The following is an 18,533-nucleotide window of genomic DNA, read 5'->3' on the forward strand; positions in this document are numbered from 1 at the left end:
TTGTGAGTTCGAGCCCCGTGCCGGGCTCTGTGCTGACAGCTCAGAGCCTGGAGCCCGCTTTGGATTCTGTGTCTTCCTCTCTCTCTGCCCCTCCCCTGCTCACACTGTCTCTGGCTCTCTCTCTCTCTCTCTCTGTCTCTCTCTGTCTCTCTCTTTTTCTCTCACTCAAATAAACATTTAAAAAAATTTTAATGAATAAACAGTAAAAATAATTTAAGAAAAAAGGTACAGGATTAAATTCAAGCTACTTAAATGATCCAATTTTGCTTTCTACATACCATTATCCATTAAAAGGCACCAGGCTGCCTGGAAAAATGGCAGATTCCAGGGGAGGGACAGGGAAAGTAGAAGCCAAACCTGGATTACATTGCTTTGCCAGAAGGTAAATGTCATAGGTTGAATATTCTGGTTTGTCCCCCCCAAATTCATGTGTGGAAATCCTAACCTTCAACACTTCACAATGTATTCGGAGATGGGGTATTTAAGGGGGTAATGAAGTTACAATGAGGGCCTATGGGCGGGTCCTAACCCAACTGGTGTCCTTATGAGAAAAGAGATTAGGGCGTAGACATGCACAGAAGGGAGACCGTGTGAAGCTCCAGGTAGAAAGCATCCATCTTCAAGCCACGAGGCTTCAGAAGACACCAACCCCGTGGACACCTTGATCTTGAACTTCCAGCCTCCGGGATCACGAGAAGATAAAATTCTCTCATTGAAGCCACTTAGTCTGTGGTATTTGCTACGGCAGCCCTAGCAAACTGCACCTTCGACATGTATGAAGAATCCAATCACTTCTCGCTGGTCTATTGCCCAGAATACTACAGGCTGCTCTCGCTGCTTCTACCCGGGACCCCGCGGGCTATTCTCAACACAGGATTCAGAGGGAGTCTCTAAAAACTACCCGAATCAGGTCGCATCCCTGCCGTGCCGCGACCCTCCAGCGGATCCCATCTCATTCAGAGTAAGACTCAACGCCCTTAGGGAGGCAGCGCCGCCCCATGTAAACAGGGCTCACCGTACCTCTTGGCTGTCCTCTCCTGTGACCCGCTCCCTGGCTCCGGATACCCTGGCAGACACGTGTGGCCACAGGGCCTTTGCAATAGCTGCCGCACTGCCCGGGACACTCTGCGTGTACATACACGCGAAGGGCTCGCTTCCTGCCTCCTTGAGTTCATGACTCAGGGAGGCTGTCCCCCCCCCCCCAACACTACCTAAGATGGCACCTCCCCCTCAGCCCCAGCCCCATCCTCTTCTTCATTTGGCTCAGCGTGCGGCCATCTAACGTAATACCTCCCTTACTACACCTTCGTCCAATCTCTCCAATGAGAAAGTCAGAGCCACGGTGGCACAGATTCGTTATCGCCTGACTTTGATCACGGGCGCGTGCCTACAGCGGTGCTTGGCACACAGGAGGAGCTCAGTGGGTCCCTGCTGAATAAAGGTGCAAGGCGAGGTTACACCGCGTGCCGGGCACCGCGCACTTTAGTCATCTCCGAGTTCGACGCTGAGATAATCTTTGGCCTTTGCTCCCCAACCTGGACAGCCAGCACGGCCTCCCTCTTGCCCCCGCTGCCTTGCCCCCCCAACCCTGCTCCGCGGGTTCTCGTGGGAGGTTCATGCTCTGATCTCTTACCGGCTAGAACGAGGAAAGACCCTAGAAATATCCGGGCTGGGCAGCAAACCCGCGGAATACCTCCCAGGCCTCGCTGAACATTTGTCAGGCCGCGTCAGTGCCAAGAACTGCTCGGGTCCTGATCAGACCTGATAGCAGAGCCCTGGAGGAAGAAAGGCAGGAGGGATGTGGCCGGCGGCAAGTCCCCCTGATGGGTAAGCACGGGAGGAGCCGCTGGGGGCAGAGGCACAGACCATCTAACAGACCACCTGCCGAAACCACCCACCAACTTTGAACCTGGAGACAGGCCTCAGCAACTGAAGTCCAGGGACAGAGGTGGCTCCAGCTGGGTCAGCAATGACCAGAGTCACCATCCCTCCAGAGGCTCCAGATCCGCAGACTCACAGCCTCTAGCCTGACCAAGACGAAGCCCTCCGTCTTAAAGAGGAGGTAACTGAGACCGGGAGAGAGAGGCGATTGCCCAAAGTGACACCGCTTGAAAGAGACAAGACCTTGCTTGCGACTTACTTTGGTTTTTGTGGGGGTTTTTTTCCTTCTTCTTTTTTCAATTTGAACGTGACCTCAGTGCAGGGACGTGAATGGTCATGACTTATCAGGGAGGAAGGCTTTCCCCTGCCCTTTCAAGATCCTTTGAGCTGGACTGGAAATTAAATGGAGATGAGACAGATTAACAAGAGAAAATCAACGTTAGCTTCGTACCTACAGGGAATCCACAACTATTTGGTCAGCAAATAATTGCCAGGCCACCCAGAGACGGTGGGACACAGAGGACTTTAATCAAACAGCCCTTGCTGGTTCCTCCCTGTTTATTATACCCGGTTCATGGCATAATGTAGTTATCTGTGGTGACAGCTCTCTTCCCAGAGCAAGCCTCCCGTCTAAATTCCTTTCGGCATTTGTGCGAGAGGACAAATGCTTTTCCTGAATCCGTTGCCAAGTCTGATTGCCTTTAACTGAAAAATAACCTTCAAGCCAAGGTGGCCCGTCGTGGGGCAGCCTGCCCTTGGCCCCTCCAGTCTCTTCGGCTCCTTTTACAAATGAAGTTCACTTGGAAGCAGAATGGGTGGTGCCGTTCTGGGGCCAAGGCCAAAGGAGCCAATAGACCTTGGACCGTCAGAAGGTCTAGTCATGAGAACCAGGGGGCAGGGGGTCATGTTGGCAGAGGCAGTTCCCTCCCTGAGCCCCTGAGGCATAAGCTCCTTCCGATGGGGGCTCTGTCCGCATCACGTCGGCAAGTCTGTTACATTCTCTGCCGGTCACTGAGTCAACTGCCCCCACTTTTCCTGCCAGATCCTATAGGGAACCAGCCTGGTTCCCTCCAGCCTCTGTGTGGCCTTATAACAAAGCTGTTGTGAGAGCGGATGGGAAGGAGGTGAGTGAGGGCTTCTTCTGTAGAGGTGGCCTCGCCAGTGGCCATCTCCCCACCCCCCCCACACACACACACACTGCCCCTGGCCTTCCCCCAGGCTCACAGGGCCCTGCGGTTCACTGGGCAGCAAGAGCCCTGCCTCGGATCCAAGGAAGCCCACAACTGGTTTAGGACCCAGTGCTGGGGAGTGAAGGCGTGGGAGCGAGACAGGCAGGGGATCATGGGAAAGCTTTGACTCCCAGGAGAAAAAAGAGACCAGTGATGAGAACCATCTTCCTTTGCCACTTTTGGGCATTGCCGGGTGAAAATGCGCCCCTCGGGGCTGCTGGCAGCTGACCGACCGCCTCCAGGGGGCTTTGAAGCTACAGCAAGACTAACTCCATCTTGAATTCATTTTGCCTTGAACCCTTCTCCCTCCCTCGTTATGCCGCGTTACACCTGCTTGCACACTGTACTGTAAGCCTGAAGGGAAACTAGCTGACCTTTGAATTTTTGTTTTATTTAACAAAAAAAAATTTTTCTAATGTTTATTTTTGAGAGAGAGAGAGACACAGAGTGTGAGTGGGGGAGGGGCAGAGAGAGAGGGAGACACAGATTCCAAGACAGGACCCAGGCTCTGAGCTGTCGGCACAGGGCCCGACGCGGGCCTCGAACTCACCCACGGGGAGATCGTGACCTGAGCGGAAGTCAGAAGTTTAACCGACTTGAGCCACCCAGGCGCCCCTGACCATCAGATTTTACTGGGATGACTGCATTAAGACAAAACACGTTGCGCAAAATAATCAGCACATTCTGGCCTGTCACTCCCGAAACCCATGAGAAGCTTTTAGTAATCAATTCTGTTTGAAGTTTCTTAGGGAACCTGAGCCTGGCCCCCATTAATTGAAGACATCTGACTGCTCAAGCGCTTGTATGAGCTGGTTTCTCTCTTCACGTCTCTCCTGTAAAACCCCTGCCTGCACCGACACAGGAGGGTGGTTTATTGGGACGTCAGAAGGCCGTGTTCTGGGTTAGCTGACTCTCTCGAATAAAATCACTTTCCTTGTCCCAACACTCTTGTCTCTCTCGTGCAGCGAGCAGATCAGACCTGGGTTCAATAACGAGCCACAGTGATTCCATGATTTTGGGGTAAGTGATTCCCGGCTTTCCCTTTAGAGGAAATGTTTAGTCTCTCTTAAAAAAAAAAAAAAAAAAAAAGTTTAGCATTGAGCAGTTTCTAAATGATGTCAAAAGGAAAGCGAAAGCAAAACTCAACTTTGGTGCAACAGCCGGCTCACCAGTGGCAAACACCACCAGCCATGAGCTGTGGCCATGGCTCAGGTAAGCTCCCTGGAACTTTCTGTTGGTGGCTCTACAGCAGGAGGGGGCCCCCTCCGATAAAGGCCTCAGTCTGGCCTTGGGCACAGTTAACCCCAGACCTCAGAAAGGCTTTAGAAGGCGTTTATGGAAAACTCTTTGTTGTTGAAAAGTCCCTTGCCCTGCAGGACGGTGAGGGCTTGGGGCTGAGGCTCCCGTCTGGCACAGCGTGGGGCCCAGGGGCCTCCCGTGGAAGAGCCGTGGGTGGGTGGCTGGGGGCTTTGCCGCGGGGTGGGGTGCATAGGCAGAGGGGGACCCAGGACTTGGGAAGTGAGTGGATCCCCACCCCGCCAGCCTCCGAGCTCGCTCGGTACCTGCTCAGCTCTGTCCTTCCCTCTCTCCCGGGCATGTGTCCTGAATGTCAGCTTTCCTGGCTCTGGATCTCCCGTCCTGTCAGCCCTGCCAACACAAAATCCTGGCCCTATTGCCTGGGCAACTGTCTCCTTATTCGGGCAGGGCCCCAGGTCACATTTGATCTGCCACCAGCTACCGTGGACAGTTTCTGGGCCCTACCTTATTTAGATATTTAATCTCGAGTGAAAAATCCCCTTTTGATTCCAACATGGTGACCATCCCTGGCCCTGCCCCGCCCTGGCTGAGAGAGGGGAGTAGGCCCCGCTGATCCTCCAGCCCCTCTCCCATGGAGATTTCCTTTGCCCCCATGGCATGCCAGGCCCTTCACCGGATCCTGGAGGTGAAGGGGGGAGGGGCAGCATACAGGATCCCGCCCCGGGGGGAGGTGCAGACAGGCACAGAGGATGCCAGCGAGACATGATCCATGCAGAGGGAGGGGGATGTCCTAGGGGCCTGGGGACCCCAGGAGTGGCAGCCGAGCCAGGCTGGGGCCCTGGGGGGCAGCTTCTCGGAGAGGGGTGTCTGGTGTGCGGGGCGAAGGGGAGGAGGGGGGGAGGGGAGGTGATGGGAGGCAGACACAGCCATTCAGTCATCCTGGAGGGGGGGCAGAGGGCAAGGAAGGGCTGCTCAGGAGGGCCTGGGAGCCGCTGTCCAAAGGGCATGCCTTTTGCCCTGAGGCCACATGTGCCCTTTGGGAAGGCCACAGTGGGCCTTGGGGAGACTGGATGTGGGGTAGCAGGGACGGGGACAGTCAAGAGGCTGCGAGGTTCGGGGGGAGCCTGGCTGGTTCCTTCAGAGGAGCACATGACTCTTGATCTTGGGGTCGTGAGTTTGAGCCCCATGTTGTGTGTAGAGATTACTTAAAATAGGGGCACCTGAGTGACTCAGTCGGTTGAGCGTCCAACTTCGGCTCAGGTCATGATCTCACGGTGCATGAGTTCGAGCCCCGCGTCGGGCTCTGTCTGATGGCTCGGAGCCCGGAGCCTGCTTCGGGTTCTGTGTCTCCCTCCCCCCTGCCCCTCTCCTGCTCGCACTGTCTCTCTCTCAAAAATAAGTAAACATTTAAAAAAAAAAGAGATTACTTAAAATAAATAAAATTTAAAAAGACAAAGGAAAAAAGGAGGCTATGAGGATCTCAGAGGCAGGGACAGCGGCTGCCCTGAACCAAATCGGAGGGTAGGAGATGGACGAGGAAGCGAAGTCGGGAGAGACTTCCAAGGTCAGCGTTGGTTGTTGGATATTGGCAAGAAAAAGATGGTGAAGGTAAACTGACCCCGGGGCTCCGATCGGATGACCTGGAATGAGAGCTAGGGGGCTGTCGTTTGCTAAGATCAAGGCATAGAAAGGAAGACCAACTGAAAAATTCTCAACTCAGAAGCTGTGGCACCCGAGGGGGCAGGACGCTGAGGGGCAGGAAAGAGGCAAGGAAGGGGAGGAAAGCAGATGCCTGGTGTGGCCATGGACTATCAGAGCCAAGAGGTGTGACAAGGACTTGAGGGCCAGTCTGAGAAGCCGGTGACTCACCTGCCCGACTTGGCTGGGGAGGGTCTGGGGCTCTCAGCCTCAGTGAAGGGGTTTTGTTTGTTTTTTTGTTTGTTTTAATGATTTCTTAATGTTTCTTCTCTTTTGTTTCTTTTGAGAGAGAGACAGAGAGAGAGCGAGAGCTCAGACAAGAGCAGGGGAGAAAGAGAGAGAAAGGGAGAGAATCCCAAGCAGGCTCTGTGCTCAGCATGGAACCTGACGTGGGGCTCGATCCCACGACCCTGGGATCATGACCTGAGCCGAAATCAAGAGTCGACACTCCACCCACTTAGCCACCCGGGCGTGGGGGGGTTTTACACCCCAGTGAAGGGGTTTTACACGCAGCTTGTGACGTCCACACTCTCAGGAGCGCGCGCACAATTCCCCTGCACGTGGGCGTTCACGCCCTCGGTGTTTTTACACGAGCATACCCAACACGAATCTACAAACCCAACACATACAACACACCCAGAGATGTGCATATACACAGAACACGCAACACACGTGCATATGACATGTGCACACACACACGTGTGCCCATGCACCCCCGTGCGATGCGGGCACACACGTACGTAAGAAATAATACACACGCGCTGAATAAATCTCCACTCTCCCATTCCACGGGGTCCTTTTTTCCAAGCTTCCAGCCCCCAGTCGTGGAGAAACCTCTAAAAGAGACAGAAGGCTGAGGCCCCCACGGGGGCTAGGACTTCCTTCCCATTCCAGGCTCTGACCTGGTGATGAGTATTGGCAAGGGAGTGGGGGGATCCTCAGGCCAAGCTACGGGTCTCTGGAAATATAATTTCCAAAATATTTGTTAACATAATGAGAGCAACCAGGGGCGGCCGGGTGGCTCAGTCGGTTGAGCGTCCGACTTCGGCTCAGGTGACGGTCTCGCGGTTCGTGGGTTCGAGCCCCGCGTCGGGCTCTATGCTGACCACTCAGAGCCTGGAGCCTGCTTCGGATTCTGTGTCTCCTTCTCTCTCTCTCTCTCTCTCTCTCTCTCTGCCCCTCCCCCCACCTCACAAAAATAAACAAAGATTTTTTAAAATTCCAAAAAAAAAAAAAAACCCAAAAAAACATAACGAGAGGAACTGAGAAAAAAGCTTAACCGGGGAAACCTGAGTTGGTTTCTTCCCGAGCAGCGCTTGAACATGCCCGTCCTGTTTGAGTAATCGAGCGGGGTCCCATGGGTCCGGGAGCAGGGAAGGCAAGCAGAATGCACGTTCCAAGGACAGGGAGGGAGTGGGGAGCCTCTGACCGCTGCCGTCCAGGTCACGGGTCAGCGGTGGTCATATCCTCTGGATGACCTGGCCCGACACCAATATTGGTTGTCAAATGGAGATCATCACCTTAAAAGTTAAAAAGGGGAGTAGTAAGTAATATCTGAAAAGTCGCACAGTGTGTGCCTCGCAGTGGGTGCTAAGATAAACTTGATCTCTTTCAGAAATGTACAAGGGTGCAAAGATGAATTATAAACGTTTGACTATCATTGTCTATAATGGCGAGATTTTTGAACAACCTCAATGCTCAGCAACCAGGGCTTGGTCAGATAGCCGATATATATCCGTGTAATGGGATACGATGACACTGGCACAAGCAGCCGTGACATTCAGTGTCTTGAAAAAAATACCCACAGCTTGTGAAGTAAAAAGAACCAAATCTGGGGCCCCTCCGGTCCCATCTGTGAAAAGACAAACACCAACACCTCGATGGGGTGCTCCCCTCGGCCTTCTTCCTCGCCCCGCCCCTTCTCTGCCTCCGTCTTGGCTTCCCCAGCGGCTCCCCGTGACGTGTCTCCGACTCCAGGTGACCTCCTGGGGGCCAGCTTCTCCGTCATCTGCTCCGTTCTGAGCAGCAAGGCGGTGGTGAGACTAGAGCTCCTGCGGGACGTGGTGGGGCACTGCCGCTATAGGGTCAACAACCACTTGGACCACAAGTACAAACCACGGCCTGTGAACGTGATCATCTATTCTGCGAAGAAGAAGATTGGTGAGGAGATGGAGTACAGGCTTCTGGGCAAGAACTGTGAGCATTTTGTCACCGATCTGACATACGGTGTGCCCCACAGCAGGCAGGTAAGACCCTCTTTGGGGCCAGCCCTCTCCCCCTGGAGGTCTGCTGCGGGGCTGGGGGTGACCAGGCTGTGTGGCCAGAGGGGAGCCTCACCACGACCCACCGGCTGGGAGTCGGGCCGTCCGAGCTCAAATCTCGGATCCGCTTCTGATCCGCTGAGGGTCTTTGGACACGTCGCTGTCTCTCTGGTCCTCAGTTTCCCCATGTGTAGGAGGAGTTGGATGGAGGACCTCTGGAGGCCTGCCAGTCTGACCTTCTAGGATCCTCTGCCTCTAAAGGTAGATCGTGATGCCCCCACAGGTCGTCAGGAAGAGTCTGGGCCAACCCAGCACCGTGACTCGTCTCTGAAAAAGAGCACACAGGCAGGGGGTGTGCTCAAGGTCCACGGGCCTATGTAATGGCTCAAGCACTTGTCTATGTAAGACCTGGGGCACAGGGTCTACCCCCACCCCTTCAGTCTTCCGCGTTTGTTGTCTCAAAACACACAGCTGATAAGTGGCAGAGGTGGGATTCGAACCCCAGCAGTCCTTCTCTGGAGTCTCTGCTCCCTTCCTTCGTACAGCGGCACCTCCGGGGCTCCAGGCCCAGTTGACTGGGTGGACGGGGGCCCCTGGATGAGACGAGGATAAGGACGGGAGGAGCAGGTTTGAGAAGGGAAATCCAGAATTTGGATGTGGTGGTGGGTGGCCAGTTAGACCTCCAGGTGGAGATGTTGAGTCACAGGTGGACCTAGGAGCCTGGCATTCAGGGCCGAGGTGGGGCTGGACATAGAAGTTTCCAGGCTGCACTTGGCAACCATGCACAGTGAACCCGAAGTACGCTGCCCGTGGCCCTAGTCTCCTGAAGTCTCTCCTCAGCTTTTGGCACAGCCCTCCCTCCGCAGGGGTGTAGCCCCGACTGCAGAGCCGTTCCCAGGCTCAGCCCCAGAGCCCGGGCTCTGGGAAACCAGGCACAAAGCCTCCTCCCTCCCCACTCAGAGTCAGAAACAAATGTCCTCACCCAGCACGCTCACACGAAAGGATCCCATCCGCCCATCCTGCCAGGTGTCAGGACAAACCCTGACAAGCTCACCAGTAAGAAGTGTTCACAACCCCATCTCCCGGGGCCCCTCTGACTCATCCAGCATCTTCCTGGGCTGGCCAGCTCAGAGGGCAGGAGGATGAGGAGACTCCAGGCCCTTGGAAGGGAGGGAGAACTGGCCTGCCTTTGCGATGGATGTTGAACATGGGCTATTCACTTTCAGGTGGAACATACCCTGATTGGAGGAAGGGTGTCCCTGGGACTCGGCATTCTGGGCATGGTTGGCTACTCGCTTGTGAAGACATGATCCCAAAAGCAATGACAGCCCGAAGGAGCCCCAAATCCTTCAGCTGCAGAGACCAGTGGAGACACCCCATGGCTCCTCTGTCTACCGGACCCTCAACCTCCGGCAACCTGTCGTTCTGTCTCTCCCTCTCCCTCTCTCACTGGCTGAAGGATGGGCTAATTGTGCCAAGACCAACGAATCAAGTAAATGTATCTTCAAGAAGGACTTCCACTATATTTTTGCAGACTTCTGAACCAGAAAGGAGGGAAGGAACATTACTTCGACACCTGTTGGGTTCTCCCCGCAATTTCTAGCTGAGTGACCTTGAGAAAATCTCTGGACTCCCAGAGCTTCAGTCCCCCTTCTCTGGGACGGGGATAAGGATTACATAAGGCAAGGTGATGTGGAGAAGACTCCTGATGTCTGGTAACCAGCAGATATTCAACGGGGGTCTACATCACTCCATGTAGACGCTACATCGCTCCATGGAGACGCTACATCGCTCCATGGAGACTCACCATTGTTGTCACGAGACATCGTTCATTTTACTGTCGGGGTGCAAAAGTGCCCCAACAACTCAGTTATGTCCTGGCACGGCCGCACCACCTGGTGCGTAAACATTTCCCAACACCTTTCCGAGTACCTTCTTCATCCAGCCTTCCTTTCAGTTTTCCTTTTCAACCCCAGGGCCTAGTCTTCACCCACCTGGGACTGCCAGACGGAAGTATGTTAACTTTCCATGCCGACGTTGCCATGGCTCAAGCTGCCCGTGGGTTGAATGGTGAAAATTCGCCACCTCAATCTTTAGGGCAGTGAAACTCTGACTGAGACCATAGCGACGGGTACATATCATTACACGTTCGTCCAAACCCATAGAATGCACAACACCAAGGGTGAACCCAAAGGTAAAGTGTGGATTTGGAGGGACTGCCGTGTGTCAATGCCGTTCGTCCGTTGTAACCCACACGGGTCCTCTGGGGAGGGATGTTGATGGTGGGAGAGGCTGTGCCTGGGGGAGAACAAGGGGTGTATGGGAAATCTTTACCTTCTTCTCAATCTTGCCGTGAATCTAAAAAGTCTCTAAAAAATAAACTCTCTAAAAAAAAAAAAATTAATCTCCTCTGAGTATCCCTCCTTTACTTCCCAGCAAGCCCTCGGTGCGGTCTCAGAAGCTCCATGGTCTCTCGCTTCCTCAGCCAGCCTCTGCCGCCGGTGACCCTGATGAATGGCCACTCCATGGTGGTCACCGCAGCCACTCCCCCTCTGGCTTGAGCACTAAGGATGTCACCCTCCCCTGGGCTGTACCCTTACAGGATGTGAAAGCTGGTGGGTTCCTTAATCCCCCCGTGCTGCAGAGACCAGGCTGGTGCTAATCACAAGAACCCCCCCCCCCCATAAAACGCAGGGTTCTCAGAAGGTTGAAGGTTCAAGAACAGAGAGTAACACGCAGTTGCTACTATCAAAGGGGGCCCCGCTCAGACTGCCAGGCTGGACTATCCGCCCCCATCCGAGGGTTCCAGAAGGGTCCATGCCTGCTGCACTCTGGTCAGAGGGCCCCACTGCCCTGTACAGAGTCTGGGCCCAAATGGGAGGCCCAGAGAGAGGGGCAGAGGCTTCCTTACTCCTTGTTGTCTAAGACTCGCCTCCCTGGACCTCGTTTCCTGTCAGGATCAATTGTTGCACCAAAATGGACAGTGGAAGTTTCCAGGCCCTTCCAGGGTGGGCTTGGCCTACGTGACCAAGTCATATCCCCATTAGTGGTCTCGGGTGTCCACGTATCTGCCCTTTACGGCAATTGTCACCGTGGGGATTGAACACTGATCCACGTGGTTCCTTTACTAATATCCCTCCGTCTATCAGAACTGCAAGGACCCCCAAGAGATAGGACTGTGTGAGCTCGTTACAGTGGGACCCCAGCATTCATCACAATGCCTGGTGTACTGCCGGGGCTGAATAAAAAGTTGTTTACTTCATAAGTTCACTACTACATGGGAGAATACAATTATTATTCTCTGCAGTCGAGAGAAAAACTGATATGACAAAAAGCTGCAACCCAAACCAAAAAAAGCGTGTTGCCATCAAGTTTTAAAATGTAACGGACCATTGGGGCACCTGGGTGGCTCAGTCGGTTGAGGGTCCGACTCTTGATTTTGGCTCAGGTCATGATCCAGGGGTCATGGGATAGAGCCCTGTGTCCATGCTAAGAGTGGAGCCTGCCTGGGATTCTCTCTCTCTCTCTCTCTCTCTCTGTCTCCCCTTCCCTCTCCATCTGCCCCTTTCCCCTGCTGGTACACGCTCTGTCTCAAAAAATTAAAAAAATAAAAATAAAAATAAAATAAACTATACTGGACCAGGCTCCTACCCTCTAGACTGACTTCCATAAACCGGATTCCAATAAAATGTAAAATATATATATAATTAATAAAAGCATACTTTATTTTCATATGATAAGCTGACAAAATGGTTGCACTCGCTCTGGACAGTCCTTGTTCTCAGCAGAACTGTTGTTAAGGACTATAACTCGCTTTAGAGACTATGCATATATTCACCGACTGTGTGTCAGCCCAAGAAAAGTTTAACAAAACTGAGGAATGGGTGCTGAAGAAACAAGGATTCTGGAGCCTGCAGGGCATGACTCGGATTCTCCTTTAACGTCATTCTGTCACTTTTGCAAGCCAGCGTCTCCGTCGTCACCCCCCACAGCTGGGGAAAGGCTGGCAGGACAGATGAAAGTCCCCACTGCTTCCCCTCTGGCCTCGTGGATGTCTGGGTGTTTTCCTCTGTGTGCCTCCACCAGAATCACCAGAATTTTCTAAAGGCGGTTGGGATCCGGGATGACGGAGACATAGGAGGACAAGGGAACTCTCAGGGCCGCCAGCCGGCTTGATGTACCACAGAGCCATCCTCCAGGGGAATGACCCTGTGCTGCCTGGGGTGAGGGGACAGCTTGCCGGGGTGACAGCAGCACCAAGAACACCTAGTGACCCTTGGCAGTCCCTCTGCTGTGGGGAAGGGCCATTGTCCCATCTCGTGGCTGGTCACCTGGAGAGCTGTTTCCCATCATCTCTCTGCAGGTTTTGGGGCAGTTCCCCTAACCCCAGTCTGTTTCTCTCTGCCTATCCTGGTACCTGGAATTTGCCACAGTGAATTCAGTTTTTAGCATTTGCCTTCCCAGACAGCATTCGCATCCAATCTCTTTTGAAGCTGTTGGTATCTTAGTAAAAAGTGGTCCTGTGGCGGCCTTCAGCTCTCTGGAAGAATCGGGACTTAGGGCGGGTAAATCTTGGTGTGAGAGTGTGTGTGAGGGTGTGTAGCCTTGAACCAGGGCTGTTATAGGGGGAGGAGAGTGTTCTTTAAAAGAAAACAAGACAACGGCACGCCTGGGTGGCTCAGTCGGTTGAGTGTCCCAATTCCACTCTGGTCGTGATCTCACCGTTCGTGATCTCACCTGCTTCGTATTCTGTGTCTCCCTCTCTCTCTGCTCCTCCCCTGCTCACACGCTGTCTCTCTCTCAAAAATAAATAAAGATTAAAAAAAAAATTTTTTTTAAAGAAACAAACAGGGTGGGGAGGCAGTAGGGAGTCAGGAAAGAGGGATGCTGAAGAGGGAGGGGGGAGACTTGAAAGCTTCCCAGTTTCCCAGGGAACACCTTGCACGCTACAGGGCAGGAGGGTCAGTCCTGCTCTGGGGGCTTCTGGAAGGCACACGGGAGTCAGAAGGCTCGGTGGCCGCCCTCCGGGAGAGGCTGGAGGGGAAAGGAGCCGGGAGGCCAGGGTTGTGGGTTTCCCCTCGGCCCTTCCGCTCAGCCAGACCCTCAGGGCGAATGCTGGCATCCTCAGACTGCAATCTACACCCTCGCTGTTTGCCAAGCTCTCTGGGCAGCTCTTCCTTGAGACTTTTCCAGGAAAAGGCCATGCTCAGCCCCGATGCACATTCTCCAGCTGCCTGAAAAACAAGAGAGAGAAGCTAGTTTCCCCTCCTCCTCTTGGCCCCCCGCCAACAAGAACTCCCCAGGAGTTATTAATGAGGAAACCGAGGCCCAGGGGCACCCGGCTGGCATTCTGGCTGAATGAGATGGACACATGAACTGTCTTCATGTCTGATGACCCGATGTTTTCCGAACTAGCGCACTGAATCCTGGAAATGGTTTTTCCTTGGAAAAACTAAGGACGTGGTAATCAGCCCAACAGGGCCTGGCGATGATGTCTCGTCGGTGAAGTGAGTGCTTATTCGTGGGAGGCGAACTGGCTAAAATACTTCGACCCGCCCCGCCCCTGGCAGGAGCACAGTGCGAGAGAGAAGCCCGGAGCCTGTCTCTTTAGGGATGGCATCTGAAGCTTGATTCCTAAACTCGCCTGTGCCCCACCTCCGGGGTGGGGGGTGGGGGGCGGATTTCTGGTTGCCTGATGCTGGCCATGCAGGCACCAGGACCCCGCCTTGAGTGAGCCTTTCATGCAAGGCGTGGGCACAGCACGTGACAGAATGGTGGGTTCATGCTGCTTCCAGAACAGGCTGGATGAAGGGCTCCGTGCCTCCTTGGCGAACGCGTGTTTAATCAATACTGAGGTGTGTGATGTGCTCAGCTTTTGTTATACCACGAGGGGGAGGCCTGGGGAAGTGGCTAACAGTCAGTCATTTCCCTGGCTACCATTATTCACCAATGGAAACCCAAAGAACTGTTCAGGAAAGCGACAGCTCAGCTGATCTGCCATAGTGGGGGCCAGGCTCTGGCTCACAGAACTGGTTCTGGGCCCACAGGAGGCCCCTCACGGCCGCCCTTCCTCTTCACGTGGTAGGCCCTCAGCACAGACAGGGGGTCTGGCCAGGTGGGGCTGGAGGGACAGAGCCTTTCTTCTTCTTTCTCAGTGCTCCTGACGATGAAATGGACATCTGTCATGAGACATGAAAAACATAATCACAATAAGTAAGGGGCGCCTGGGGAGCTCAGCCCGTTACGCGGAGGACTCTTGATTTCAGCTCAGGTCATGATCTGGCGGTTTGTGGGTTCAAGCCCGGCTTTGGGCTCTGCTCTGACAGTGCGGAGCCTGCTCCGATTCTCTCTCTCTCTGCCCCTCCCCCCCCCCCCACGCTCTCTCTTTCTCTCTCAAAATAAATAAATATTTAAATGAATGAATGAATGAGTTGGAATCAAATATTTTATTTTCCAAAGAGTAGTGAGGTTGGGGAATCAGATCTTAGGAGAGATGTGAGCGCCAGCCTGTCATTCCAGTCAACGAATGTCCCCTGGGTCAACACCCGGATTCCCAGCAGAGGGCCCCCCCGCCCCCACCAGGGCACTGGCTCCGCCCCCTCCCCCTGGGGCTAACCGCCTCTGGCCAGTCCCTCCCAGGTCAATTCACTCTGTGGTCTGCTTTGAGCTGGGTGACCCCGCCCCTGCGGGCAGAGCTGATTGGCCTAATGAGATCACCTGACCCAGCGGCGGCCAATCAGCAGGCTGAGCCAAGAGGGGCGCAGAGCCCCCCCCTCCCGCCCCCGCACTCTCTTTTTGGGAACGCGTTGCGGTTCGCAGGCAGAGGTGGGCAGAGGTGGAGCTGGGGTGACGGGAGAAGAGGCGCCCCGGAAGGAGTGTGGGGCGGGGAGGGGGTTGCTGCGCACGACAAGCCCAAGTGGAGAGGAAGCAGGAGCGCTGGGGACGTGGAAGCGACGAGGCAGAGGAAGGATGCGGAGAGCACAGAGAGCGGTACGAATCGGTCCCCGGAAGGGCGAGGAGCCGGGAGCAGCAGGATCGGGGAGCCTTCCCTCCCTGGCGTCACATTCGTAGCCGAGAGTCTTGGACGCAATTCCGGCTGCTGAGATCCCAGGCCCTGGCAGGCCCTTGGTTCCTGTTTTTATCCATCGTGGGTGTGCCTCCCTCCCCGTCGTGTGTCCTCACAGCATAAAAAAGAATACAGGCCTCCTGTGAGCTGTGAATGGCCAGGGTGCGCCTCGCCGCAGGGGTGGAGGGGGGGGGGGTGCTTCAACAGAGGACATTTACATCTCATAGTTCCGGATGCTGAAAATTTCAAGATTGAGGTGCAGGCGGACCCAGTTCCTGCTCAAAACCTTCTTCTAGGCTTGCCCGTGGCCACCTACCCACTGTGTCCTCACATTGGAGGTGTGAAAAGAACTCTGGTCTCTCTTCTTACAAGGTCAATAACTCCATTGTGGGGGACCCCACCCCCCATGACCTCATCTAATCCTAATCACTTCCCAAAGGCCCACTTCCAAATATATCGCATTGGGGGTTTAAGCCTTCAACATGAATTGTAGGGGAATACAACCATGCAACCCGTAACAGAGCCAGTTGTGTCTTTAATAGACGCTACGTGAGGCTGCATGTCCCCAAACGAAATCTTCCTGTGCTTTCATTTAGCTTTGCTAAAACAGGCCTAAAGGGTCACGAAACAGAATGAAATCAATAGACCAAACGCCACGGCTGCTGGCCAGGCAACGTTTGCTCCATAGTCACCGGATACCTGGAGGGACAGTTCCGTTCAGCTCGTTGTTGTTTCCGCTTGCTTCTGGCCCGCAGAATCCTCACGAAGACCGTGGCAGCCAGGAGAGCCGCTCGTATGGTCTTGACCGCATCAGGGATCTGCAACGGAAGAGAAAAGGGGTCACGCTCAACATCGGGGCGGGGGGTTGCCTGACCACAGAAACACACACCCAGAACCCGCATCTCAGGAAAGCCCCTTGTGGCATTTATCCTCGCTGACAAAACCACAGACGCAACAAACATCAGCAGGGAGGGGGGGGCGGATACTAAAAGCTCAGGCGAACCAAGAAGTTAGCCTGGTGGGTATTGACAGCATAATAAAGCCCCAAGGGGTGGCTGTGGAAAGACAGAATGACAGTGTCTGATGTTCTAGGTCAGGGGCGATGTTCTAGGTCAGGGGCGATGTTCTAGGTCAGGGCTGGCCTCGAAGCAAGTACAAAACTGGAGAAACCACCCTCTGAGGGCAGAGAGCTTGTCTGGATTGCCCTCCGTGTTCCAGGAACTCAGTCCGCCCCCAGGCACTCAGAAGGTGTTCGTGATTTATCTGCTGAACAGCTGTCTTGACTCCCAAGGAGCACTAAGCTCTGCATTTATGAAATAAGATGGCCTCACTTGTGCACTGATAGCAAAAGGGCTCTGGGAAAGGAAGCGGATCCTCTGAAAACACGCCATGAGGCGACAGGGCCATGAGGATGATCCCTGAGGGTCGGTGTACCCAGCGAGGCTGGTGGGAGCCCGGGGACCCACCCCCTGCCCACGTCCCTGTGTCGGTGAGACCGGTGGAGGAGAAAGGAGCGAGAGGGAGAAAGGAAGGCAAGGTAATGAGCGACCTGCAGGGGAAGGAGTTCAGAAAGAGGCACCAGAGCGAGAGACACACGATGTAAGTGAGGTGGGTCCCTCCTGCCCTCTTGAGCTCTGACCTCCCAGAAGCGCGGCAGAGGGGACAACCACTCTCAAAAAGTTGGGGTCTCCCAGATTGATTGCCGAAGCTTCCGCACAGCCTTCGGGTGTGCTTCTAGATGCTTCTAGATGCCCATCTCTATCCCTCTTCTCCCACCCCCTGCCACCACCCCTCCTGGACAGAGGCAGGTCTGCCCTCCTCAGCTCAAAGGAGCAAGGGACCATCAACAGGGTCACTCCTGGCCACCCTGAAGCATTCCCGCTGTGCCCCAAGGCCACCAACAGCGCCTCAGTTAACAGCCTGGGCTCCTCATTTCCAGAAGGTAAGGCTTCTCCTTGCCCATCCCCCTTCCCCCAGAGGCCTTCTCCTCCTTTCCGAGAGAAGAGCTTAGACCTCACCCATCCTGCATCTGTAGCGCACAGCCTGAGGTGTGAACGCTCCTGGATGCCAGTAGGGAAGATTAACTAATGCGCTGTCCTACCCAGGCAGGACTTCTGGAAGAACTATGTAACCCCAAACCCACCTCCAAGGAGGCGGCTCACACCGTTCCCTCTGCCCGTCCTCCTTATCGCTCTACTTCCTGGTCAATCTCCAACTCACTTTCCAGTTTTAGATTAATCGAAAGAATTAAAATCAGACTCGCCTCAGGCATGACCTTGCACGAAGCCTGGCTAGACCAGAGCTTTTGGAGCAGAACACCTCTGGGTGCAAACCCCGCCTCTGCACAGTGGCTGTCCTGGACGAGAGACTCAATACCTAGTTGCTGAGTGAGTTTGGACTAGCTACTTACACGCGGTAAGCCTCAGTTTCCCCATCTGTAAAGCGGGATTGGTAACACCTGCGTCTGGGGCTGTGGTAAGGGTCTCGGGGCCTAGTGGCCAGGGAGGGCTTGACAAGCAAGCTGACATTCATGGCCGTGACTCACGTCCTTCGCCGTCACCGCACCCCCACCATCAGTCTGCGGGGCTGGCTTGTGGGTCTCCACACCCTGGTCCCCTCCCGGACTGTAACATCCTTGGGGCCAGGGATTCTGTCTCTGTTATTTTTGTCTTATTCATGCCCCTGTCTCCGCCCAAGCCCGGCCCACCCTGACACCCAGCCGCTGTCAGCTGAGGGAATGGCCTGGCTCCTGGACGGGGACACAGGCTGGGGACGCACCTGATCGCTGCGGGCGACTCCGTAGCGCAGCTCGTTCACAAAGTGCTCGCGGTTCTCACAGGGCAGCGAGTAGGGCAGCTCCTGGCCCACCAGCTGCTCCGCCCGCTGGACGATTTTGCCGGGAGGCAGCGGCGAGTACTTGTCATCGTGTTTGTTATTGACGTGGTACCTGTCTCTCCCGACCACGTCATTCCAGCAGCGGCTTCTCCGTCACGGCCTTCTCAGTCAGGGTGGACGTGGTGCGGCCGTACCAGCTCCCACAGTTTCACCCGAGATTCACAAAGAGGAGACGGTGACTTCAGCCCTGGGCTCAGAGCCGGCCCCAAGCAGGCAGCCCCGTTGCCCTCGGCCTCATCGGTAAGG

General features: G+C 54.7%; 1 protein-coding gene across 2 annotated transcripts; it reads left to right on the plus strand.

Moving 5' to 3' along the window:
- Nucleotides 1-4,270: 4,270 nt before the first annotated feature.
- On the plus strand, nt 4,271-10,675 carry PLAAT4 (phospholipase A and acyltransferase 4). 2 transcript variants are annotated; one of them, XM_042959447.1, is made up of 3 exons: nt 4,271-4,322; nt 7,681-8,311; nt 9,553-10,675. In XM_042959447.1, exons 2-3 carry the CDS (start codon nt 7,946-7,948, stop codon nt 9,634-9,636), a joined length of 450 nt encoding a protein of 149 aa, XP_042815381.1. In that variant the 5' UTR covers nt 4,271-4,322; nt 7,681-7,945; the 3' UTR covers nt 9,637-10,675. The 2 variants fall into 2 exon arrangements, with proteins under 2 accessions (XP_042815381.1, XP_015397495.2); XM_015542009.2 differs by lacking the exon at nt 9,553-10,675 and having other exon boundaries at nt 8,043-8,607.
- The last annotated feature ends 7,858 nt before the right edge of the window (nt 10,676-18,533 follow it).

The sequence above is a fragment of the Panthera tigris genome, chromosome D1, assembly GCF_018350195.1.
Source record: "Panthera tigris isolate Pti1 chromosome D1, P.tigris_Pti1_mat1.1, whole genome shotgun sequence".
NCBI classification, from domain to species: Eukaryota; Metazoa; Chordata; class Mammalia; order Carnivora; family Felidae; genus Panthera; species Panthera tigris.